The 26352-nt window shown below is 36.4% G+C and overlaps 1 protein-coding gene across 3 annotated transcripts; it reads left to right on the forward strand.

Moving 5' to 3' along the window:
- The first annotated feature begins 10 nt into the window (after positions 1-10).
- LOC18424641 (MAR-binding filament-like protein) lies at positions 11-26352 on the forward strand. 3 transcript variants are annotated; one of them, XR_016046233.1, is made up of 7 exons: positions 11-296; positions 4376-4581; positions 12207-12501; positions 14722-14829; positions 16204-16350; positions 22754-22998; positions 26152-26352. XR_016046233.1 is itself a non-coding variant. In XM_011630741.3 (6 exons), the coding sequence occupies exons 1-6, from the start codon at positions 81-83 to the stop codon at positions 26258-26260; spliced, it is 1179 nt and encodes a 392-aa protein (XP_011629043.1). In that variant the 5' UTR covers positions 11-80; the 3' UTR covers positions 26261-26352. The 3 variants fall into 3 exon arrangements, 2 of the variants coding, with proteins under 2 accessions (XP_011629043.1, XP_088710380.1); XM_011630741.3 differs by lacking the exon at positions 16204-16350; XM_088854254.1 differs by lacking the exons at positions 4376-4581; positions 12207-12501; positions 16204-16350.

Genomic DNA, 26352 nt, shown 5'->3' on the forward strand with positions numbered 1-26352 from the left:
TAAAAAAATAGCGAGGAGACGCGAATAGCGCATGCGAACTCTAGAAGGCAGGAGGTGCGAAAGGAAGCGGTAGGGGTGGCATGTCGACCGTTGTCCATGTCTTTCATCATGGACCTCGATCGCTCCTCGCTATTAATCGTTCACTCTCAGGGGGCCTTCTCAGGCGTTCGACCCTGCTTCCTCTGAAACAAAAGTCCTTTCGAACCTCTAATTCTAGTGGATTTCTAATTTTGGCAAGCGCCTCTTTTGAAGAGGACCTCAACAACAGGGGAAAACCCCTTTACAATTGCTCCAAGGTCTCTCTCTCTGTGGATTCGTTTTGTCTCTGAAACACCCAGTCTCGATTTTGAAGTGTATAATTTGCAATTTTGTAGATTTTCACTTCAATCTGTTTTCCTTTCATTGCATGTTTTGCTCCATTCATGGGCTATGTCTATGTAATTGGGCACTAAATGTCTGTTATTGTGAGAACTTATTGGTGATATCTATTTCTGACTTGGAATGATATATCAATCATGGTAATCCTGTGCTTGATGGCCTAAATATATAGGAACTTTGCTATAATGATGCCTTTGCCTCGAAATGTCAAATCTTTTTTATCCTCATTTCCTACTGTTTTGTGTAGTTTATTCCATGTAATTTGAAAGAAGGTTTGATTATTTTATGGAGGAACCCAGAGAACCAAATTTAGTGGGGCAAAAATGCACCAAAAACTCTTGAGCAAAGATTTGAATTTCTCCCTAAAATATTGCAATTTGGTGTCAAAGACAGCTTTCAATTGGGGAGCGGGGGGGGGGGGGCGGGGGAATGGTTTGGGGGATGGCCCATGCACAACAACACCTGTAATTATATGACCTGTTGCTTCTCATCTGGATTTATGTCCTTATCTGCGGTAAGATTGGTAAGATTGATACTGTGCTTATCTGTGGACTGTGGTAGGATTGGTACCATGTAAACATCAAGAGAATGAGAGTTACGAAGGTAAAATAGAAGGGGGCACAAACTGGAGCCAAGGAAGATTGATACGATGTAAACATCATTATGAGTGTTCACAAATATACGCGTGATTTTGGAATTTGGAAGAGAGTGTCTATCATTTAGACATGAAGTTGGACACTCCACCGGAATTTGGATGCTGTCCTGAATTTAGATGTTGGTCTCTAGAATCTAGACACAGTTTCTAACTTTTTTAATAAATTCTAATTTATATATATTTACATATACTGTACATTATACTCAATATGGATGTTTCTAGGAAACAGCATTAAAAAAGAAAATATATGGATGTTTTTATGATCCATGTCAGACCATTGTAGACACACATGTTAACGTGAAACTCTGGCACATGTGTGCATGTCTTTGTAAGTTAGGTTATATACAAGAAAGGAATGGCTAGTTGACAACTATAAACTTACACTGCATGTTACGTTATGGTGATTCCTAAGATCATATTACATGAGACTACATATATATGAAACAACTATGGGTGAAATGAAAGAGATTGACCCTATCCTCTTAACATTGTTGGGCTGTTCTCTCTCTGAATATAATCTCCTGTGGAGAAGGGTTTGGTTTAGGTAGATCAGATCTCTGATACCATGCAGACGGTTGAGGACTCTAGGAAACAATTCCTAGAAATTATGGGGAGTGATTCATTTCAGTTATACACCTTTCGTATGATAGGTATTTACTGAGGTATACGCATACAAATGACTTAATTACCCTCAACATTTATAATATAGAAGGTTCCTAAGGGAGTGATATTACACTGGCAAAGATCATGGACAGACATATTTACTCACATGCATACATTGATTCAACAAGCGGTCTGCTAAGGCTGACTAGGTAGATTCTGTGCTGGAGTGGAGTGGAGTGGAAGAATGATATATCAATCATGGTAATCTTCCTAGTCCTAGATTCTGTGCTGGAGTGGAAGAATGTCCCTCTTGGGCAATACATGTAAAAATTAACGATATACCATCCTTTCCAATCGTTCCAACTATTAGTTATAATAGTAAACCCAATCTTACTCCACATTTGCTTATTCTTATCAATAAATAAGTCAGCCTCTGCCACCTCCTCATCCAAGCAACAGACTGCTAGTTCACGTGCAACTGTCTCTTACATCTTCGTCTTAACTGCCTTTCCCATGTGGATTTAGGAGTCTTCTTCTCTGCCTTCGACTTTTGAAGGGAAGGGTCAATTTGGCCATGTGTAACTCGGTAAGCTATGTAGGTTTGGTTTGGGAGGCTACAAAGTAGTAGAATGTGTTCTCCTCTCAACAAAGCTGGAAAGTCCTGGTGCACTCCTCCACATGCCAGGTACTGCTGATTCGGAAGCACTGCACAACCATTGGAGGCTCTTGACGGCCTCGTTGCCTGCTGAAGTTTGGCCTCAAAGTCTTTCTCCTCTTCTTTTTAAGAATGTGCATGGTACTCTCTTCCTATCTCCTCAACCGTCCTCTGTCTATGCACCTTCTTTCGCATTGACGTAGATAGATTGTGGCATCTGTTGCTTCAGTTGTGTAGACACATTGCTTTACATCAATTCGAACTCTGCCGATGTGCTGTTTTAGGCGATTAATACTGCCTGACATCTCCTCTCCACAATGTTTACAGTTCATCTTACTCCACTCCCGCTGTTTCACTCTATATGCTGCCATGATGAATCCTCCCCTCCCCCAAAATCTCCTTACCTTATAGAAGCAGGATTGCTAAGGGCATAAGCACTCAACCAAAATACTTCTATAAGCACCAAAATACGAAAAAAGAATGTGAAAATTGTTGATTTTTTTTTAAAATGAAATGTAAAAACTTTAAGCCTACTAGGAGTATTAAAAACCTTCATAGCATATCACATTAACAACAGTAAGTTAAATAAAACCCATTAGCAGGATTAAGTTAGAAAAAGGCTCATTAGCAGCATTAAGTTAATACATTTATAGAAACATATCTTTTTATGAATTAAAATATGGAGAAAAAGTTGATTTTCTAATTTTTTTTGAGAGGAAAATAGTACTTTTTAACATTTGAAGAATGCTAGATGCATAAAAAAAGCATAAAAAATCTAATTGGTATCATCAGTTAAAAAAAAAGAAAATCTGACATTATAAATACATAATTTTGATGTGGCTTTAATAAGCGATAAGATGAGGGAAAGTAGACTTATATGGGGTGGCCATGTCAGCATAGGCCTGTTACAACACTGGTTGGGAAGTGCGATTTTGTTCAAGTGGAATGCTCCAAATGGCAAGGGGAAGGCTTAAAAAGACATGGATAGAAGTAGTGAGAAAAGATATGGTGACTTATGATTTTATTGAGGGTATGGCCTTGATAGGGCAGATTGGCGGAACATGATTTATGTATCTGACCCTAAATAATTGGGATAAGGCTCGGATGATGATGATGACGATTATAAATTCGAAAAGCATTATCTCTACGTACATGTAAAACATCTCTTCGTATGCATGAAATGAAAAACAAAAATGAATCATCCTCATTCATATATACTGCCACAAAAACAGAGCAAACACTAGAAGACTAGATCAAGTGACATCAATCCCAAAAAAATTCATATGTAGATTTAAATTGAAAAAATGAAAGTTGCCAAGAAATTTTGAAGCTGATTTTTCAATTTTTGTGCTCGGTGGTAATGGATGCCTCCATTGTCAAATGATCCTCAAATACCCCAATTGAACCCCTGAACCAGATTAGGAAAGCAGTATTCCATCTAGTTGATTCAAGCTCTTTAAAATTTTGGGTTAATTGAAAATTTCAAACTATCACAAATCTAATAGTTTGAGTGGTTTGTGTGAAATAAGCCTATGATTCGATAAAGAACTCAAGAATCAGCTTAGGTAACAACAATTTACGAAGATCGAGCTAGGTTACGAAGGAATTGCGAGTTTTCAAAATCTGGGTAAACCTTAGTTTGAAACTTACAATATCTCAAATCTGAGGATTTTGAGGAAAAAGGGTAAAAAATGGGGATCGGATTTTACCCTCCTTTAAATTAAAACATCCATCGGATGAGTCCTTTATAAACATGTCTCACAACTCACCCGAGTCATGCCCAAGTTATTCTAACTCTGGCAAGTCTACAGTACACCCTAAAAGAAAAAAAAGGGTGGGGAGGGGGGACACCCGAGCAATGGGGTTTATGGGCTTGGGGGTTTCCCAGCCTAACTGACTTTGTCGAATACTGAGTGGGGTGAGTTTTCTAACAGCAGATCAAAATTTTGCTATGCATGTCACCAAGAGAAAAAGAGAAAAATTGGTTACTTATGTTCTTACCAAATATATTGTGGTTTCGACTTGAGATGATTGATAATTATGCTTTGCACTTACTATTAGTGATGATTGTTTTTCTTTGCTAGAACTCCTTTCTTTCAGGTCTGATACAGGAAATAGAGCCTTTGGATGTGAGTCTCATACAAAAAGATGCATCTGCAGATACAATAGATGCCATGAAGAGGACAATCTCTGGCATGCTGGGTTTATTGCCTTCAGATCAGTTTCATGTCCTGATTGAGGCCTTATGGGATCCCCTGTCCAAACTCCTCGTTTCTTCCATTGTGACTGGGTATGATAATCGTCACTGTATTGAACTTGGGACCACGTTTTTAGTTATTTCCGTCCCATGTTCTACACTTTGTTTGACTACTTTTGGAATACTGTTATGCCTTTCTACTTTAGTAACTGCAGACATTATGAGTAAGAAAAAGGGACTAGAAACTACATACATCAAAGCTTTTATTTGAAGTTCTGCAAGAGTAAGATATTAAAGAATTTCCTATTAAAAGATTTACTATTTTGATTGAAAGATTATATTATTTTTTTACATGCAATTCGGCCTTGGGGTTTTCATATGGCTGCTTTTATACAAAAATGAGGGGCCGTGTAAGGGCTGATACGTGGTTTCTTACAACAATCAATTTCTGATATTTTTGGCTTATCGTTCTTTGATTGTAGATATTTTTAACTCATAATTGCTGCTACCTTGTGTGAGATTGAGTTCCTAGAGAAAATGTGAAATCTCATTGCATGCAGAGATCTAGATATTTGCATCGGGATTGGCTCTAGCTCTGTATTTGTGAATTTTAATATTGATGTCTTGTGGTTAGATGAGTGAGCAGCTTGAAAGAATCATAATTCTTAGTTAATAATATTGCATGCAGAGATCTAGATATTTGCATTGGGGTAGGCTCTAGCTCTGGATTTGTGGATTTTAATATTGATTTCTTGTGGTTAGACGAGTGAGCAGCTGGAAAGAATCATAATTCTTAGTTAATAATATTTATTTAATAATTTAATGGATCCCTATAATTTATATATTTGAAAGCAGTATCTATTTTTCATCGAACATAAGGGTTCTTACTTGCATAATACGAAATAATTGTGATTCTATGCAAAAGGCCTAACAGTAGATATCAAAGCTAATAACAGAAATACCTAGATTGTTCTCAAGTGAGATTTCTATTGCCATCAAACTCAATACATTGGATGAAGGCCTGCCAAACTCAATCCCTTAGCTCTGGGATTTATAGTGTGCAGTTTTATGTCTGTGCACATGTGGTTGCAGCGCATATGTCCATAGAAGCCCTAAAACGAGTTCCTTAAAATGAAATTTTTTACTTTTTTTAAAATGATGACTTGCCCCCACTTCCTCTAATTTTTTCTTAGCCTATTCTCTGAAGTTGAGTAGGCTTACTCTTCAGTCCTTCTCGTATACCACAGAAAAGCCCTACTTGTACATTTGTGAAATGGATAACTATGATAATCTGTGTACACAGATAAACTATAATGTCGCAATTTATGTCTTTGTTTATAAGTATGACAAGACTAAGGATGCTCTCCAGTTGTTCATTTCTCTATCATGTCCTATAATGCACCTATATGTGGTGCTTACACTGCCAGATTGAAAAAAACATCATGTTTTTCTTGTGTATATACCCATAGATAATGTAAAAAGTTCATAAGCACTTTAATAATGTTCAATTGTGCTGCATACATGTGGACAATGGACAGGGGCCTTGGCATTTGGCTTCTTTCGTGCTTCTGTATGTGTTTCTCTATCTTATGAAACTAGTTCAATCTTAAAACAATATATCTTTATTAGTAGTCATTGCCTACGATGAAACAATTCTGCTCATTATCTACCCTAGAACTATTTGAAAACTGAGGTTTGTCTAATTATGAGGAATACTCCAAATTCTGCGTATCGTGACATTATGAACCCAGGGGCAATTTGGTCTCTCTCAGCATGAAATGTTTGTGGAAATTGAGGTAGGTGCTCAGGAAGTTGTTGTCCTTGTGTGTGCGTATCATTCCAGCCTTATCCCAAATATTTGGGATTGGCTATGTACGTATCTATATGTGTGTGTGTCTGTATGAACACAACCCAATGGCACTTGCGTTGCACGATGCTCCTGCCAATGTTGTTAGGACCGGGTAGGTCCACAGGTCAGACCGCTCATGAAAACAACCAAAAGAAAATAGGAAAATACAAAAAAATTAAAACAATGGCAAAAAAAGAAAAAACTATAGGAAAAATAATTTCAGAAAATATTAGAAACAAAATAAAATTATATAACATCATATGTTCATATTTCATGGTGCACTCCAAAGTCTATAAACCATTCAGCAGTAACAATAAAAATGAACTGTTGAGCATTGAAGGCAAATACCTACAACATTTATTAAATTGTTAAAGCCAAAAGAAACTTGAAACTAACGCAAGAAACAACTATTGTAATTATTTGGGAGAAAGAACTTCATTATTCATAAAAGCCCTAAAAGATCCAAAATTTATTCAATTTTCTTTACTTTTTTAAAATCTAAAACAAACAAAACAAAGAACAAATCAAATGGACTTAAAGGTTGAAAATTGTCTGTTGAGTGGCCATAAAATGCTTTAGAAAGTATGTATATGTTGCCCAAATTCTTGGGTTTACTAAATTGTTTCTCTTTAAAAAAGTATTTTTAGACCGTGATACGCACCTTAGTTCTTTTATTTACCAAAACGCTCGTTATTATTTTCAAAATGGTGAAAAGATCCCCAATAAAATGGGCTAAAATGATGAAATAAACAAAACAACCAAGGACGTTTTTGCCATTTCTCATTTTGGATTGGGATTGACTAGATCGGTTTGATCCCCATCCGCTCTAGGGTTTGGAGTTGTCATAGACGAGCTCTCTGATTGACTGGATTGGTTCTGAATTGGTATTGAAACTATCCAATACACCGATTTGGTGGATACTCATGTGTGGAGGGTTTGAATGGGCATGAAGGTCCAACGGTTGAACGATTCCAGTCTAAACAACACTGGCTAAATTTAGATGAACACAAATTTTTAGAATGACTAATTGAATTGGAAAATAATTTTATTTTATTCATTAGTATTAGTTCTATAGCTGGTTAATTATGTCTGACTTATTCTAAATTTTTCTTTTTCTTTTTTTTTTATAAGATAGGCTAAATACCACTGTAAAAATTGTTAATTTATAGAAACAATTGACATATAAAATCATTTTCTCAAAGTTTATAAAATTTTCTTTTCTTCGACAACCTGATATGAATTCCAAAGTCACTCCAATTTCTTCTCATAATAAATTGTTTCTTAAATCAAGATTAGGATAAAATATGAATGATATTTTAGAGGGAGATGGAAACCATTTTTTTTAATATTGGATTGTTAGTGTCGATTGTCTTTCAATTCATTTTTCTTTATTTTATCATGATATTATGAAACATTAATACTAATTCTGATAATATCCTATTATTATTGTCATAAAAAGCTTTCCCAATAATAACATACATGTAATCTGAAGGCAAAATTAGCAACTTGAATCTGAAAGTAAATAAGTCACCTAAAAATATTTCTAAAATATCAGTAATGCAATTAGGAAGCAATATCAGTGGAATTGATAATGGATGTGTAAGTTAAAGTTATTATGATGGATGATGATTTTTGATTGGAGAAATTTATTATGCGTTGGCGAGCATGAGTCTACTTCGCTTTTCCATGGATTTCAGATCCAAAACCCATCTGAAATGATTGAAAATGCTTTCTGCATTTGACCCATGAATTCGCAGCTCCAAAGCTATAATATAGATCTAATGGTCCATGAAGAACCAAGGTGAAAGAAAAGTTCTAAAATAGACTATTTATAAGGTTTGAATTTTTTTTAATTTATTTTTTCTCAAATTCATGATCATGGGAGTCAAGGTTATGGATTTGTGAAACTTTGGATCCAAAATCCATCTCCAAGAAGGATTTTGAAATGTAGAAGCATTTGAATAGGTGGATTAGCTGAGGCACCACAACCTTACCCTTTTTGCTATTTTGAGTTGGATATAAATTTGAAGTTACTAGACAATTTTATTTGTTAATATTTCAACGTGTTGATCTTCTTAATTTTCACTAAAATATGAAACTATATTTAGTAGTCTTAATGAAGTACATACATTTACTTAATTTATTAGAGTCCCCATCATTATCTAATAAATCCGATAAAAAAGACAATACTGGAATATTGTGATTACAATAATTCACCTAGATTGGATTTTTATTACCTTGAGGGCGCATGTTTGATAACAGGAAGTTAGGGGAGGAAGAAGGAACTTCCCCATTACTGTACAAGTTCTGTGTTTGATGCATGGAGCTTATACAGTACAGAAGTTCTACCTAGAACTTCCTTGTTCCCTTGTGCTTAAGTAGAAAAGCTCCATCTAAAATGATGGAACTTAAAATTGGAACTTGGTTTCTCAAACCCATTGTATTATATTACTTTATAATTTATTATATTATATATTCTATATAATACAAATATATATTAATAAAATAAATATAAAATATACTATATTACATATTATGTTTCGTTAATATATAATATATGTTTTATATTTTATTGTATAATATATAATATATTTTATTATATATTATATATTATATAATAAAATAAATATAGAATACACTATATTATTTGTTAGGGTGTGGTTTCTATAAGGTTGCAACCTTAAACAATCCAATTAAGGAGCACCTCCAAATTTTATCATAACATGTGATTTTGGTATAAAAAATTCCTAGGATTATCTCAAAATCTATTTTCATAGTTAATTATAAAATCTTAAATTCGAAAAATGGACAAAGTCAAGCAAATCTATAAATATATGAAAATCTTGAAAATGGGCGGTCTAGATAATATGTTGCATGATGCACTTTTACTGAGACTCAAAATCTTTATTTATTTATTTATTTCATATTCATACATCTCGATGTCGAGATGATCAATTAAAGGATTTGTCAACATTAAAACAACCTTTTCGATGGATTTTTGAGGTGCATCTTTAATTCTACATTTTAAGGTTGCAACCTTATATAAACGTTTTCCTATTCCTATTTATTATATTATGTTATATATATTATATGTAATAGATATTTATATATTATAAATTTATGTAATATAAGATATTTTATTATATATATTAAAAATAAATATAAAATACACTATATTATATGTTATAGTCATATTTATATTTAAATTATTACCATATATATATATGTAATATAAGATATTTTATTATATATATGAAAAATAAATATAAAATACACTATATTATATAATATAGAATGTTATAAATATCTTATATTTATATTTAAATTATTACCATATATATATATATATATATATATATATATATGTAATATAAGATATTTTATTATATATTATGAAAAATAAATATAAAAGACACTATATTATATATTATAGTATGTTATAAATGTCATATATTTATATTTAAATTATTACCATATATTTGTTTTCTGCTGTTATATATTATCTATATTTATTTAATGTAATATAATATATTGCATAATATAAAATATAATATATTTTGTGGTATAATATATTTTATGTATGTAATAGATATTAACAATACAATATATATTATATATTGTTTTATGTCTAATATAAAAATAAAATTTAAATAGTATTTAATATATTAATCTTTTAATAATATTTAAATAAACATGACTTTATATTTCAACAGTTTGTCAAACACACTATCTATAACTTCTTTAACTTTCCAGCAAGTTTATCAAAGAACTTCCTTAAATAACACTCAGAACTTCCTTAAATAACTTCTTTCTTCCTAGCAAAGAACTTCCAATTTCCAGGGGACATTTACCTTCCAATTATCAAACAAGCCCTTAAGGAGAGGTTTTTTAGGGATAGTTGATTATGTCCTTCATCTACACACTGGCCCATCTGGAATAGTTGGGAGAGAGATTCAATAGCCTAGATTGGAAATGGGGCAATCTGGACGGTTGTCAATGACTAACAAATTTTGCCTGACATTTTCGGGATTTTTCTTCTTTTTTTTTTTTAACTTTTATTTGGAGCTCCTAAATGAGACACACATGGGTGCAATACTTGGGGATCCATCGGACTCCTACTTTTTTCAGAAAAAATCTCTGATAGCAATGAGATTATTCCATCGAGGTTGTTAGACTCAGTTAAAAATGCCTATATGTGTGTATTTTGTTCAACCCCCAATTTTGCACGTGCACCCTCTTGAACGCAGCAAACATTGCAAAGGAGAAAAATTGGAAAAAAATTTGGAAAATGGATTTCTCTAGGAAGAGAAAATTTGGTGAATATAGGTCATCCAATTTTTATTTTTCTGAGCCTTTCATTACTCGAAGTCCTCTTTGTTTTTTATTTTTTGGGAAATTGGTCATGTTACGTTGATGAGAACACCATTCTTTCTTTCATAGAACAAATGGCTTGTATTCACTACATTTTCTCTCTCCTAAAAAAGAAATCATTTTCTGTTTTGAAACCTTTTTTTTTTTTTTTGAGCTTGTTCATTATGATGAATGAGTCGTTCCTAACATTTGGGTCAAACAAATCCCTCCTAGATAGTTTTTTTAAGCAGATTTTTGGTCTCTTGAACTAATGCTGTAGAAATTAGATCAGGGGTGTATGTAATCATTTAGTTGGACACACGCGTGCAAATTAATGACGCACACAAACACATACTGCAAAATTTATGTTGGATTTGGTGATGTTTGACAGATTATTTCTTGGATTACATATAAAGAACCATGAATAACTTGATCAGCTCATCTGTTATGTTGAATGGTGAATTTACTTTTAATATTTTGAAGTTATTTTTATTATTTTTTCATATCTTTTTGTTCAGATGGTCCTTGAAGTTCCATATTTCTTATCAATTAATTTATCTGAAGAAATAAAAAGGAAACTCTCATCCTTTGCCATCCCATAATGTCTGACCCTTTCCTTAGATGGAATGTAGCTTTTTTCTATTTGCTCTACTGCCCTCCACTGCTATTGTGGGGAAATCATCATTGCTATAATAAGTATTTATCTTGCTGCTATTTTGTTTTGGTTCTGTTGGACCTATGGATGGTTCAGTTATATCAGATTTGGGTAGATATAAGTTTCATTCCCAAAGACCCTTTTGTGGGTTTTGACCCTTAGCCTTTATTGGTCAGCTCCAACATTTTGTAACCTATGTGTGTTCTGCTTGTCGCAGATGGATCTGTAACAGTACGTACATTTGGTTTTTGGTTCTTTGTTCGTGGAAATTCTATAGTGCATGTGGATGATTTTGTTTTTCATTTAAGTGAGAAAAAATCAGACATGATCATCCATACCATCGCATCTCTTGTTAGGCAATATGCAGGGATCTCATGACTAGAGTTTATAGAATCTGTTGCATTTGAAAACCGAATAGTATTTCATTGAGTAGCAAAAAAGTATCTTGATTTGTTTGGCATAACCATTTATATGGGATATCAAGAATGGTATCTGGCATCACAGCTATTTGTTAGTTTCAGGTATGGTTTTAAATTTGACCTTTATCTTTGTAATTATGGCTGTTAATTACTTAGGGGATGTAAATTTATTGTTCTTGTGACATGTGGCATCTGGATTGCATCTAGCTTTCACTGCTTTCTAGTGTCATTGTTCTTTTGTTCTCATCTTCTGGTTGATCTAAAGCTTCTTGTGCTTGCTGGATCCCGACTCCCTCTAATCCCCTACCCACTAAGTTTGTCAAAATTTTGAGGCTTGTAGCTTTATACACATCCTATTGCATGAGTAGAAAAATGAGAATGTCTATTTTCTTGAAGTCTACTTATTTTTCTTGATTGTTATTTATTGGCATGATTTTTGTGGCAGGTATACTTTGCGAAATGCGGAATATCAGCTTTTCCTCCAAAAAAACCTTGATATATCTGAGGGTTACTTAGGAAAACATAAACTAGAGCATTCAAGACTTGATTGCCATGATGTGTTGCTTGATAGGAACTCTAGAATGTTTCATTTATCCAGTAGAAAGGAGTTGTCATTTACTTCTGAAAAGCCTGATGACCTATCTGAGGAGAAAATCAATCTGTTCGGACTTGCGGAGATGACACCTGAGGCTCGAGATTACATTACTCACTTGAGATCATGTTTATCTTTAGCGAAAAGTGTAAGCACAAATTTTCTTATATACCAAGTGAAACAGCTTCATTGGGATTCTTGTTTTCCTTATAGTATAGTTTTCTTAATTTATGCGAAAGTATAAAGAAGACCATTGGTCTTTGCTGCAAAAAGTTCACAATCACCCCTGGCCATTAGAGGTGAAATCGGGTAGCTGGGATGTAATATTGACTGCGCTTGAAGTCCGAGAAATATTTCCGTAAACTTGGGGCGTTTGTGACCTCATGTATATCCAATCCATTCTTTATCTCACCGTATACAATCCATTTTTTATGACTGATAAGTGATTAGTTCTTTTCTTTAGTAAGTGTTATGGTGCATTGATCATTGCTTTCCACTAGTCATTTGATAAGTAAGATGTCATTCACTACGTCGGGCAATATACATCCACAGTGCTGACAAATTCATCAGCAATTTTCATATGTGCCATGGTAATGGTATGCAAAAGGTTCGATTGATCTTTCCTTGTCTTTGTTGGGTAGCTAACTATGAGACCAAGTGAACCTCCTTTCTTACTGAAATATGTGTTCATTCTTTCTGACCTCTATTTTCTTTCACCATATCCAACATAAGTGCTATCCATTTCTGCTGAATCGATGTTATTTTTGTGCAAGCAGGTGTATAAAATAAGTTATCTTAATGTTCCACGGTGGAATCGGAATGCCTGAATTGGATGTGATATTGCCACTTTGATCAATGAAAGAACTTCTGTCTTTTCAGCATTCCCTGCACAAAAGTTGTCCTTGCCAACTGCCCGCCCCTCGCGCCCAAGAGAGGCGGAGGTTGTGTGTGTGTATGTAGGGGGGGGGGGGGGGGGGGCTGGGTCCGGTGTCTCGTGTTCTGTTCACAGGGAGCTTTTTCTGTCTGAGGAGTTTACAATATCAAGAGAGAGGAGATATTACATTAAAGTTCCGGACTACAAAGAAGGTCAACTTGACAGGCAACTCACGGCATACTTGTGGTGGACCTTTTCTTTGTGTATTTACATAGGGCATGAACTATTGAGCCAGGGGTTAAGAATCTGACATGTCAGTTGAAGGATCAAAACTACGTTGATATCTGCCCCTTGGAAATTCAATATCCCAACTATTCTACCAGTTGATCATCTCACACAACCCCATTCTAATTGCCATAGGTTCTATGATAATTATGAAGTTCACAGGAAATCTCCTAACGAGATTCTTGAGATCCACCAAAAATCAGGGAAATAGTGATTGACGTTGCATACCAGACCGGCAAATTAATCCTAAGAAACTAAACAAGACGTGTAATACTCATTAGTAACTGGGAGGCAAGGTTAATTGAATGCTGTGTGTCCAACTAAGAGGAATCAATCTTGGGCTTGATGGTGGAATTTGTTCCGCTTGTCCTATGTCATTGATGCTCCACCTGATTCAACAGCTGCAAAAACCGGTATCATCGGATCGCCAAAACACAACAATGTGATGCTCATCCGTTTCTCTTTTACCCCTAATATGATGTGCAAAGTTTTATAAATGCTATTTCTCAGTTAAATGTTCCATGAATGATATGTGCTCTGGTTTACTGATATTGCTGAAATGATTATGGGATTTTTTGTTAATATGATGTGCAAAGACTTCTAATACTCATTAGTAACTGGGAGGCAAGGTTAATTGAATGCTTTTTGTTCAACTAAGAGGGAACAATCTTGGGCTCAATGGTGGAATTTGTTCCCCTTGTCCGATGCCATTGATGCTCCACCGGATTTAGCAGCTACAACAACTCACATCATTGGATGCCCAAAACATAACAATGCGATGCTCATCTGTTTCCTTTTTTCCCTAATACAATGTGCAAAGGTTTATAAATGCTAGCCCTCAATTTAATGTTCCGTGAATGATATGTGCTCTGGTTTACTGATATTGCTGAAATGATTTTGGGTTTTTCTGTTATATGATGGAAGCTGTTGTATATATCATTCTTCATTTTTTATCAACTTAGTTTGACGCGTTCATAGTAAATGTTGTACTATTTACTTGATTCCGTATATTGATTTTCATCTCTAAATTATTTCATTTTATTTCAACTATTTCGATTTTATCATTGTTTTCTGAATTCAGAAATCTGGTTGTTTTTTTTTTTGTTGCCCTTTTCTGGGCATTTGATATTTTCTGCTTCACCTTTATAATTCCTTCTTTTTTGTAGTTTCCATGGTACATCCTCCTGAAAGGTTGATTTGAATTGGCAGGAATTGCGTGATTTGCGTCGAAAAAATGCTGCTCTGCAGATGCAACACGTTGTTGAGGAAGAAAAGAATGACTTGTTACATTACTTGAGGTCCTTGGAGCCTGAAAAGGTTCGTTCATTTATTTGGTTTCTGTAGTCTGTTGCAAGTTTGGAGTGGAAATGAGATAACAATGCAGACCTTTTTCCCCCTCAATTTGTGTAGTCATATTCATGTACACGTGGAAGGAATTTTTATTCTGTCCTTATGCTCTTCAATCCACCGTGGGACCTGGAGTGGTGACTTGTATGACATGAATGAAGTATTTTATTAGTAACTAGCTATAGAAGAATACATCAATTAGTTAAATTTAAGTTGCATGAGAGACATAAACCAAATGACAAACTCAAGGACAAGAAGGATGAAAGGAATTAATTAAAAAAACAAGGAATAAAGGTCACAAGGGAACGTGTCCCTCATATAAAGATAGAGAACCCCTAACTTCCTTCTAAGAGATGGATTACTCTTACTGCATTTTATCATGTCCATTGGGACATTGTAGATATTTCATTTCTGTAGTTCGTTTCTATGTGGTCGTCCCGTAGACATAGTTTGGTCACTTATTCTACAAATACCCTCAAGGTTCTTCTATCATTGTCATGCTTGTACTATGTATAAACTATCTATTCACTCATTTTCATCGATGAGTACTTCTCATTGTCTCCAACAAAATTACAACTTGGAAAGGTAAGGCAGTTCACGGGAGCAAGTCTCATGCTCTTATAGCCCTTGTTGAATCCAATGTCATGTGCTGATAATGCTTGTAATCATGCAATGAAAGCGAACTGCTGTTTCCACAAAGCAAACACAACTCTAATAATTGAACAAACTAATGAAATTGTCAGTGATGCGATTACTTATAAGAAAATCCCTTGGATATGGTAATGGACCTCACTCAAATCGAGAAGGATAAGATTGGGGAAAAAAACCAACCCTAAAATTTACTTATGTTCAGAACAGGATTATATCTCTTTTTATATGCGTGTTGGGATTATCTTGTCCCACCAAACTTGGTGCCTGTGAACAGTACTATGAATAGTAAAAAGTGTCAAAAACTAGAGAGAGAAAGGGAAAAGAAGAGGAAAAGAAAGAGAGAAGGTAGAAAAGATGAAAGAGAAGAGAGGAGAGTGACATGAGATTTAGTCACCCTGGCCCATTAATATCTTTATCTATAATGTTTGTTTAGGTTTTACAAAGGACAAAACTACCTTTAGTGAAAATAAGTATCCTAAAGTGTATAAAAATGACAGAAATGCCCCAATACACAAAACAAGTTATTCTTTAGCACTCCCCCTCAAGCTGGGGAATAGATGTCAAGCATGCCCCGCTTGGAACAAATATGTTGAGTTTGGTTACTACTAAGCGCATTGGAGAATATGTCAGCCAATTGATCTGATGACTTCACGTATAAAAGGTCGTAACTTGGTGCTGGTCCTGCCTACGCAGGGTCCCAAGAGGGGTGAGCTGGAAACGGTCATAATTTTGGCTTTTTATGCACAAAGTGGCCGCTCTGAGGACTCGAACCTGCGCTTTTACACTGGCTACCCGAGCCTTTTACCGTCACACCAAGTGACGGCCCCTTGATGACTTCAGGTATGGGGTTGTTATTTGCTTTGTGGTCACTTTCTCACGAATTAAGTGATAATCCACTTCAATATGTTTTGTTCTTTCATGAAAAGCTGGATTGCTCGCAATATGAATGGCTGCTTGATTGTCACATAACATCTTCATTGGTTCAGTAAATGGAAAACCCATGTCGTGCATCAAGATTTTCAGCCACTTAAACTCACATGTAGTATGAGCCATCTCTATACTAAGCCTCTGCACTAAATCTGGCCACCACATTTTGTTTCTTGCTTTTCCAAAGTAACTAAGTTTCCTTAAATAAAGGTGCAGTAGGCCATAGTAGATCTTCTATTTGAAGGTGATCGTGTCAATCGACATCAAAATAACTCTCAATACCGAAGTGGCCATTCTTCTTGTAGATGAGTCCTCAGCCTGGGGCTCCCTTCAGGTATCTCACAATTGTTCTGCTTCCCAATGTGGTGTTCTAGGAGAATGCATAAACTGACTTACCACACTCACAACAAAGACGACCATATCTGGTCTAGTGATTGTTCGGTAGATAAGTCTACCTACAAGTCTTCTATATATGTCAGGATCTTCTATTCAGTGTTCTCCAAAAATGTCGGGGGGCCCGTAGGCGCTCCCTGAGGAGGGGTTCTAGGTCGCTTAGCGCCCAGGTTTTGGGTGGACTAGGTTCAAAAGGGGGCAAGGGTTTTCGAATAATCATGTTTTAGGTCCAAATTTTGTATAAAAAATGCATGTATAATCCAAACAAAAAAAATACCAAAATTACCTCATCCAATGGGTAATTTGCACCTAGGTGGGTTCAGTCCCCTGGGCGCCCACTTAGGCACCCTAGATACCCCTCGCCTAGGCGGGGTACTAGGCAGGCGTCTAGTGTCCCTAGGTGGGGCCCCAAGGACAAACTGCCTTGTTGGTCTGCCCAGGTCCCCTAGCCCGCCTAGGCGCTGGGCAGATTGCTGTTTTGAATCAATGCTTCTAGTAAGTCTCCTTGATCCATTGAAAGTTTGGAACTTGGATCTATGGGGGTATCAACCGGTTTAGCTCCTTACATCCATGTTTCTGTTAATAAATCAGCTACATATTTCCTTTAGGATAGACTAATACCATATTGTGACTAAGCTACTTCAATCCTAAGAAAATACCTCAGTTGCCCCAAGTCCTTGGTCTGAATATACTATTGCAGATAATTTTTCATCTTCTGAATTCCGTCTTGATCAATGCCTATAATAATAACGTAAACAACCAAGATAATAGGTCTAGCAGCTTGTTTTCTAATACATACTTAATCATCCACACGGCTCCGCTGAAACCAATATGTTATGACAAGTACGCTGAATTTCTTAAACCATGTACGTGGTGACTGCTTGAGGACATAGGTTGCTTTCTTTAATCTGCATACCTTGTTTGACTCCCCTTGAGAAATAAACCCTGATGGTTGCTCTTGCTCCATATAGAATTCTTCTTGTAAATCGCCATGGAGGGAGGCATTCTTACCATCAAGTTGCCATAATAACCACCCCTTATTTGCTACCATAGATATAAGTACCCTAACGGAATTAAGTTTGGCCACATGAGCAAATGTCTCAAAATAATAAAAAACCAAATTTTTGTGTATCCTTTTGCCACCAGTCTAGCCTTTAATTTCTCTATAGATCCATCTAGCTGGTACTTAATGGTATGTAACCAATGACACCCAACGTGTCTCTGTCCTGCTGGCAAATCAGTGAGCTCCCAAGTACCATTTGACTCAAGTGCAGCCATTTCCTCATCCATAGCTTTCTTCCATTCAGCATTTCAAAGAGCTTACTGATAAGATTTAGGTACACAAATGGAAGAAAGTGCCATTTTGAAGATCAATACTTTCAACTTCGGGAGTAGGTTCAGGAACATGATGAGGATCTGCAGAAAAAGATGAAGATCGTTCGGCTGTTTGAGGTGCTGGTGATCATCCTTCTTTTAATTTCCTTCTCTGTGAATAGTACTGTGAACATTGCCATGAATAGTGCTGAGCAGTAAAAAGTGTCAACTGGAGAGAAAGGGGAAAGAAGAGGAAAAGAAAGAGAAGAGATAAAAGATGAAAGAGAGGGAGGAGAGAGAGACATGAGATTCAGTCACCCCATGTCCTATTAATATCTTTATTTATAATGTTTGTTTAGGTTTACAAAGGACAAAAATACCCTTGATGAAAATAAGTATTGTATGATAGAAATGCCCCAATACATAAGTTATTCTTTAATAGTTCCAAAATGTAATCTACTTGGGACTCATTGGGAAAAATATTCAGCTAGGGATATCCAAATGACCAAATAACTTTTGATCAGCTAAATTTGTGGAAGTCCCAACTCCTTGGCAACTTTTGAGCGGCTAAAACGGAGCTCCTTCGCTCTATCCAGTCTTGGGACATGATTGAAGAAAGTAGAATTCTATCCCTGGACGAGAGGCAATCTCGTGCCCAATCTAAATTGGAACACCACTTTCTCTTGCTTAAGGAGATCTATTGGGCCCAAAGATTTAGAATCAAATGGCTCAACCACAGGGACCTCAACATGGCCTTATTACACCGCATTGCAAAATGTAGGAGGGACAACTCCATTTCCCAACTCAAAGTGGGCATCTCGGTCCTAGACCAGTCTCATCTCATCGAACAAGCAGTAATTGGCTTTTCTCCTCCTCCTTCATCTCACCATCTACCCCTCGTTCCATTATGGCAGACCTTTCTTTCCTGTCCCTCCCTCCAAACCAGGTCTCATGGCTGGAATGCCCCTTTGAAGAGGAAGAAATTTGGAAAGCCAGCACCAGTATCAGCCAAGACAGGGCTGCAGCTTCCCAATGGCCTTTTTCAAGGCTTTGTGGGATTTCCTTATACCCGATATCTTATCTTTCTTTGCTGAATTCCATTCTCGGAGCATCATCAACAAGGCCATGAATGCCACTTTCCTAGTCCTCATCCCCAAAATCGAAGGAGCCGAAGAACTAAAAGACTTCAGGCCCATCGGCCTTATCAATATTTCCTTTTTATCCAAAGTCTTAGCCTCGAGACTCAAGGAAGTGTTAGGCTGGGTTATCTCCCCTTCTTAGTGGGCTTTTGTTAAAGATAGGCAAATCCTTGACGGGGCACTCATTGCACACAAATGCATCCACTCCCTCATGCTTTCAAAGACTCCTGGGCTTATTATTATGCTCAATTGGGAGAAGGCCTACGATCATGTTAGTTGGGACATTTTGGATGAATGGGGTTGAAGAGCGTTGGAGATTCTGGATGAGGGGTTGCATCTCAAATCCCCATTTCTCGGTCCTCCTAAACTGCTCTCTAGTTGGTTTCTTTCTTTCCTCTAGGGGCCGCCTCCAGGGCAACCCATTATCCCCCTTTCTCTTTGCCATCACAGCAGAGGTCTTCAGTAGGTCTATATCGAGATCCTATGGGGCCGGATACCTCCATGGCTTCAAATCCTCACCTCATGGTCTCTCCATCTCCCATCTGCAGTACGCAGATGATACTTTACTATTATGTGATGCCTCGGTGGAGCAAGTTGACTCCCTCCTTTTTATTTTTGAAGTTCTTAGAGTTCGCAATGGGCTTCAAGGTCAATTTGACCAAGACAAAGATGATGGGGGTCTGTATGGAGACCGTAGTTGTTCATTTCCTTGGTGCTAGATGGGGTTGTGTAGCAGAAGACCTCCCTTCTCATACCTTGGCCTGCCCCTTTGCCTAGGGGAACCAAGATTCGAACAATGGAGTCACATCATTGACAAGTTCGGCAGAAGGCTTGCAGGCTGGAAGCGTACATACCTCTCTTTGTGGGTCGTAAAAAGCCTCAATAAGGCTACCCTCTCAAGCATCCCCATTTTTGAGATGTCAATGTTCCATATGCCTGCAGCAGTTGTGGCCAGATTGGAGAAGTTAATGAGAAATTTCCTTTGGTCTGATACTGAGGGTTGGAAATACCACCTTATTGCATGGGCCATGGTGTGTTCACCCATTGCCCAAGGGGGTCTTGGCATCCGGAAAATCCAAGCAAACAACCTTCCATTGCTAGGGAAGTGGTGGCAGTATGCAAAATTGATGAGAAGTTAATGAGAAATTTCCTTTGGTCTGGTACTGAGGGTCGGAAATACCACCTTATTGCATGTGACAAGGTGTGTTCACCTGTTGCCCAAGGGGGTCTTGACATCTGGAAAATCCAAGCACCACTTCCGGATGTCAAAAATTTATTTCCCTCTTTATCGAGTAGCAAGGGATCATTTGGCTACTGTGCTTCCCCATGGATAACCCCATTAGATCATGGAGCCTAGTCTTCAGGAGAGCCCTTATGGATCATGATCTGCAGGAGTTTATTGCCATGTCAGCCGTGCTTGACAAAGTTTTCCTTCCGCCCTCTAGCGAAGATAAGCTGGCAAGGACTGATTTCCGGCTATGGTTTATGGACTTCCAAAGACCGGAAGCACGACCAAAGGGTCTATAAGGGGGAGAGGTGATCTTATGGTACATGGATGCCACAGTGAAGCTCCCTCACTGTTACTTGGAAACACATTTGGAGGGAAAGCAAATGCTGAAGCTGACCTCCGTGCTATGCTAGGTGCCTCAAACAGTCCCTCAACAGGGCTGCTTTACACCTTTTGGTGATACTGAGATAGTAACTGTGATTCATTGTATAGATTGATTGATTTTTGCACCCCTAGAGGGTTTTTGTACAGGGCACCCTTTTTTTAGGGTAGGCTATTTTTTGTGAGCTCCAAATATGCTGTTAACTCTTTTACTTGATACTTAATACAGTGAATAGTTACAAAAAAAGAAAACTATTGATTAAAGAATGAGAAAACCACTCTTATGGGTTTCTTAATTGAAAGAAAACTCGTAATGGAAACCAATTTAATTCTTTACATCCATACATCTCAGCATTTGACTTTGTGTCATCTTTGTTAAAATAGCTCTCTTAACGCATTTTGCTGGCCCTTGAAGTCATCTTCCTAAGGTTCTGTGTCTTTTTTCCGTGTGCTGATTCTCTGATTGAAGTATCTGGTTCTGATAATGATGAACATAAAATAATCGAAAGTTTACATTTCTATCCTATGCTTTCCTACTAAACGTGTGCCAACCATTGCACACATGTGCATTGCTTTGCACTGATCTGCATCGTGAAATTGCCCGTCTGCATTATTATGCTTGTTTTGATCATTCGGAATTTGCAGACCAAGATGCCTTCATTTTTATTTATTTATTTTTTTTTTTTGATAAGTTTGTAGTTACATTTCTATTATCTATTCAATTAATCTTACATGTGTGCATTGCAGGCCATGCAAATGTTTTGCATGAATCTTATTTGCCTTTAATAGTGTTTTAACATTTGTTAGCTTCCAATTTGTTCAATAGAAGTTCTCTTCATATTTCCATTTACTAATTTTCTGTGTACTACGACTTTCCATTTGGTCCTTTGTGACAATCATTTGTTTCTATTTATTTTAATTTATTCATTAAATTTTTTTTCTTTTTCGGTCAGTTTATCGTATCCGCACCATGGTTGTTGCTACACCAATTATTTCTTGTTTAGGATGAGTTGCTTATAAATTATCGAGCAACAAACTTCTGCATGTGCGCATACTTTGTTTTTTTCAGAGAAAGAAAACCTTAGGCATTCCACTTTTATATTAGGAATCTAGTCTTAATAATACTCTTCTCCTCAACATCTACATCGTAAAATTCAAATAAAAGGGAAATTCCAAAGAACTTTGCTGGATTAGGAAATTCAAGCCATTCATGGGATCTCATGTGGGCTATGGATGAATATGCTCTGTGAGGGCTCACATGTACAGTTGGTCTTGCAATCCCATCTGTAAGGGCTTACATGTACAGTTGGTCTTGCAATCCCATCTAACGTGTTACTTCATGGTAGTGTCATTCTTCATGGCGCCTCCCAATGCCATCTCCTCTTTTACATACTCTGCTCATTGATGTTTTTTATAACCAAAATAGAACATAAAGGATACTGACTCACATTGTCCTACATTAAATGGATAGCCCTAGGAAAGTCGCTAATGTTTCCTGATCCATTAACTCTAGATACTCTGGGTACTGCCAAAGCACCTTCTCATATATAAGAGGTATTAGGCAATACAATTTATAATATTTGACATGGCAGTGGCCAAGAATTCCTAGTGTACATAGAAAAATATCTCTGATGAATTCTGTATTGATTTATATCACTGATGAATTCTGTATTGATCTTAGTTGGACCTGTATACAAATGCATGAACTTGAATTCTATGAGTATGGCACTTGGTTATGTAAGTACCTTGGATGCCATATTGTTTTTAGAGGAACCGATTTTACGCTTGGTTTTTCCAGTTCCTTGTTTGGTGCATAACCCCAATCATGTAAGTGATGAATTGGTTGGCAATTCATGCACAGGTGGCAGAGCTCTCAGTACCATCCTCGGCTGAACTGGAAGAAATAATACATTGTGTCGTACACGGTCTCCTTGCTACGCTCTCCCCCAAAATGCATTCAAAGCCTCCCCCTCTGTTTGGAACTGGCATGGCCTCAGCTGTAAAATCTGGGGAGAAGAATCATGAAGATACAGTCGATAACACTTCCCTGCAGTTCCAGCCCCTCATCTCAATTACTCGCAATTACCTTGCGCGTCTATTATTCTGGTTTGGACCGCGACACATCTCTTGTTAACCATGCTTACCAAGCTACACAGACAAATATGTCGGAAAAAGTTTCTGTTGCCCTACGGGACCACCAAAATTTTAGCGAGATCCTTTCCACCGCTACTGCCTCTACCACTACTGCACACACCAACACAGTAGTGGTGGGGGGCAGTCACGGTGTCAGTAGTGCCTTGGTGCTCTCTCTCTCTGTGTGGCTCACCAAGTCTTAGTGGTCTTGGAGGAGCACCAAGATTTCTACGTCTGATTTTTATGCCGTTATACATGTAGGACATTTAATATTCTACAAGCATCGGCCATCCCTCCCTCCATCCATATATATATATGAAAAGTCTTCCTAATGGCTATAGGCGAAAATGAACAGTGATTTCGTCTACTTTCATCACCGTCCAAAGTTCATCATACGGTCACGATTGTCCGGTAGTGTTTCATTTTTCAATTTTTTTCTACAAATCGGAATGATATTAAATTTGGTTCTCGTGTACATCTTAGTAAGGCACACTTAATAAAAATATAAAACAAATAATTCGCGAAAAAACAATTGTCCAAAATACCCTTGAAACTTTTGTGCGGGTATTTTGGTCAATGTTTTTCATGTAAAATATTTTTTTGATATTTTTCGTAGATTTGCCTGTTTTTAATGAACACACGAGTCAAATTTTAAGTCATTCTGATTTGTAGAAAAAAATGGAAAATGAAAAATGAAACACTATCGGACAATCGTGGCTGTGCGATGAACTTTGGACGATGATGAGGGTAGGTGAAATCACTGTTCATTTTCGCCTATAGGTGTTTTGTAGTATCTTCCATATATATATAGGAAAAAGCTTCTGTGAGACAATGGGCTCACAAGAAAAAATGAGCCCAATGGGCCAGATTGAATCTGGGCCTACCTAACGATCACGGATGTCCTATAGTGTCAATTTTTTTTTTTTTCTACAAATCCAAATCACTTGAAATTTTAGACGTGTGTTGATAAAAAATAGATGAATATTGAAAAAATATTAAAAAAAAATATTTTACATGAAAAAAATGACCAAAATACCCTCATAAAGTTTTGGGGGTATTTTGGTTTTTTTTAATTTTGCGGATTATGTTTTTTATATTTTTATTGGGTGCGGCTTGATGAGAAGAATAGTCACTTAAAATTTCAACTGATTTGGATTTGTAGAAAAAAAAATTAAAATTTAAACACTCTCGGCCTTCAAATCAGTTCAGATTCAATATGGATCATTGGGTTTATACTATTATGTGAGCTAGTAGGCTCACCTTAACAAAACCCATATATATATATATATATATATATGTAGGGTGCTCACAGCTCCCACACCACATGAGCATTTTATCATTCTACTAAACCTACTCAACAAAATAGATGTAGAGACATTGTAGTGGGTATTTTTGTCTATTAAAAATAACTTTTTGGGGGCATTAAAAGAAGTGCTTTTTGGGGCATGGGGTTTTCTACTCCCGCACAGTTTTTAAGTGCCAAAAAACTGTGCACCTTCTCCGTCTTCCCTTGATCAAGAAGGTCCCTATAACCATAAACTAGTCTCCCCCCTCTGCAACTTCTACCATGGATGATCATTCAAGAAAAACCCAGTTTTGGTGAGAGTTTTGGGGTTTTCTTTTCGGTGTTGCCAATCACGTGCTTCTGCCAATTTGATTTAATTTGAAACCCCTAAGAACCTCTGATGCCCCCATCCTCTACCCAATGATAAAAGAGACGCCATATTTAATTTCAACAGCAGGTTCATGGCATTTTTGGATCTCCTAATCATTTATTTTGTTCCAATAGAGAACTGCTTTTAGGGTGTAAGAAATCAATTTGGAGCTTTTTTTGTGTCTCCGAAAACGTGGTTTTTGGCGGCTTTTAAGGCTTAGCGACTGGTGTTCCTGGGGAACGTGCTATTTACCCCGTCTTCAACTTGTGTTTCATTGTGGCTTTGGTGTTTCGAGGGAACATGCTATTGAAGCCCTGATTCAACATTATGTATCTCTTTTGCAAGTGGAATGATTTGTAAATTTGAGTTTCCAGCCATTGTATCTGCTTGTTGCTCAAGATCTTATGTACACAAAACTACTTTTATACATTAGAGATAGAGATGGAGAAGAAAACCCCGTATCCCAAAAATCATTTTTTAATGCCCAAAAAGTATTTTTAATGGACGAAAATGTCCACTACAATTTCACTACATCTATTTTGTTGAGTTGGTTTTTAAGTCAATTTGTTGAGTAGAGTGATAAAAGGCTCATATATATATATATATATATATATATGAAAAAGCTTAGATTAACTTACTAGCTCATATGAACATATGAATCTGTCCAACGGTCCAGATTGAATCTGGGTTGATCTGACGATCAAGGATATTTGGTAGTATTTGATTTTTTTTTTTTTCTATAAATCCAAATCATATGAAGTTTTAAGTGTATGTTTTCTTGATCAAGGCGCACTAAATAAAAATATAAAAAAAATTATTCGTGAAAAACAAAATGATCAAAATACGTCTCAAAACGTTTCGGAGGTATTTTGGTCAATTTATTTCATGTAAAATAATTTTTTTGATATTTTTCGAAAATTCACCTATTTTTGATAAACACACGTCTAAAATTTCAAGTGATTTGGATTTGTAGAAAAATAAATAAAATTCAAACACTAGCGAACATCCGTGATTGTCAAATCGGTCAAGATTGAATCTGAGCCGTTAGGTTCATAAGTTCATATGAGCTATTGAGTTAATCCAGCTTTTTTCATGAAAAAGATGGGATTAGTCCACTAGCGCGTATGAACTTATGAGCTTAACGGCCTAAATTGAATCTCAGCCGATCTAACGATATATATTACACACACAAACATAAAAAGATGGGATTAGTCCACTAGCGCGTATGAACTTATGAGCTTAACGGCCTAGATTGAATTTCAGCCGATCTAACGATATATATTACACACAAATATGCACACGTTTGTGTGCATTTTACCCCAAAAAAAAAAAAAAAAAAAAAAACAAAATATATATATATATATATATATATATATATATATATATATATATATATATATAAAAGAAAGAGCGAAAGTTGTCTACCTATGTAGTGCAACTGCATGAATCACCTATTTTGGTTTGTTTTCAGGTGCATGCTAATGGGGCACCACTTGAGAGGTCTTGAATATCGATTGGAGCTGGCGCAACTGCTCAACGTTCCAGAGACGGATGCTCCCAGTGGCCGGCAAACTGCCTAACGCTGTATTTTCCAGACAATAGTTTTTGTAATAATTTATAAGTTTGTTATGATATGTACGTATTATATATATGAAATTTGACGCTTTCAAAA

This window comes from Amborella trichopoda, chromosome 12 (assembly GCF_054954075.1).
Source record: "Amborella trichopoda isolate Santa Cruz 75 chromosome 12, AtrichopodaSantaCruz75HAP2 v2.0, whole genome shotgun sequence".
Taxonomy (NCBI): Eukaryota; Viridiplantae; Streptophyta; class Magnoliopsida; order Amborellales; family Amborellaceae; genus Amborella; species Amborella trichopoda.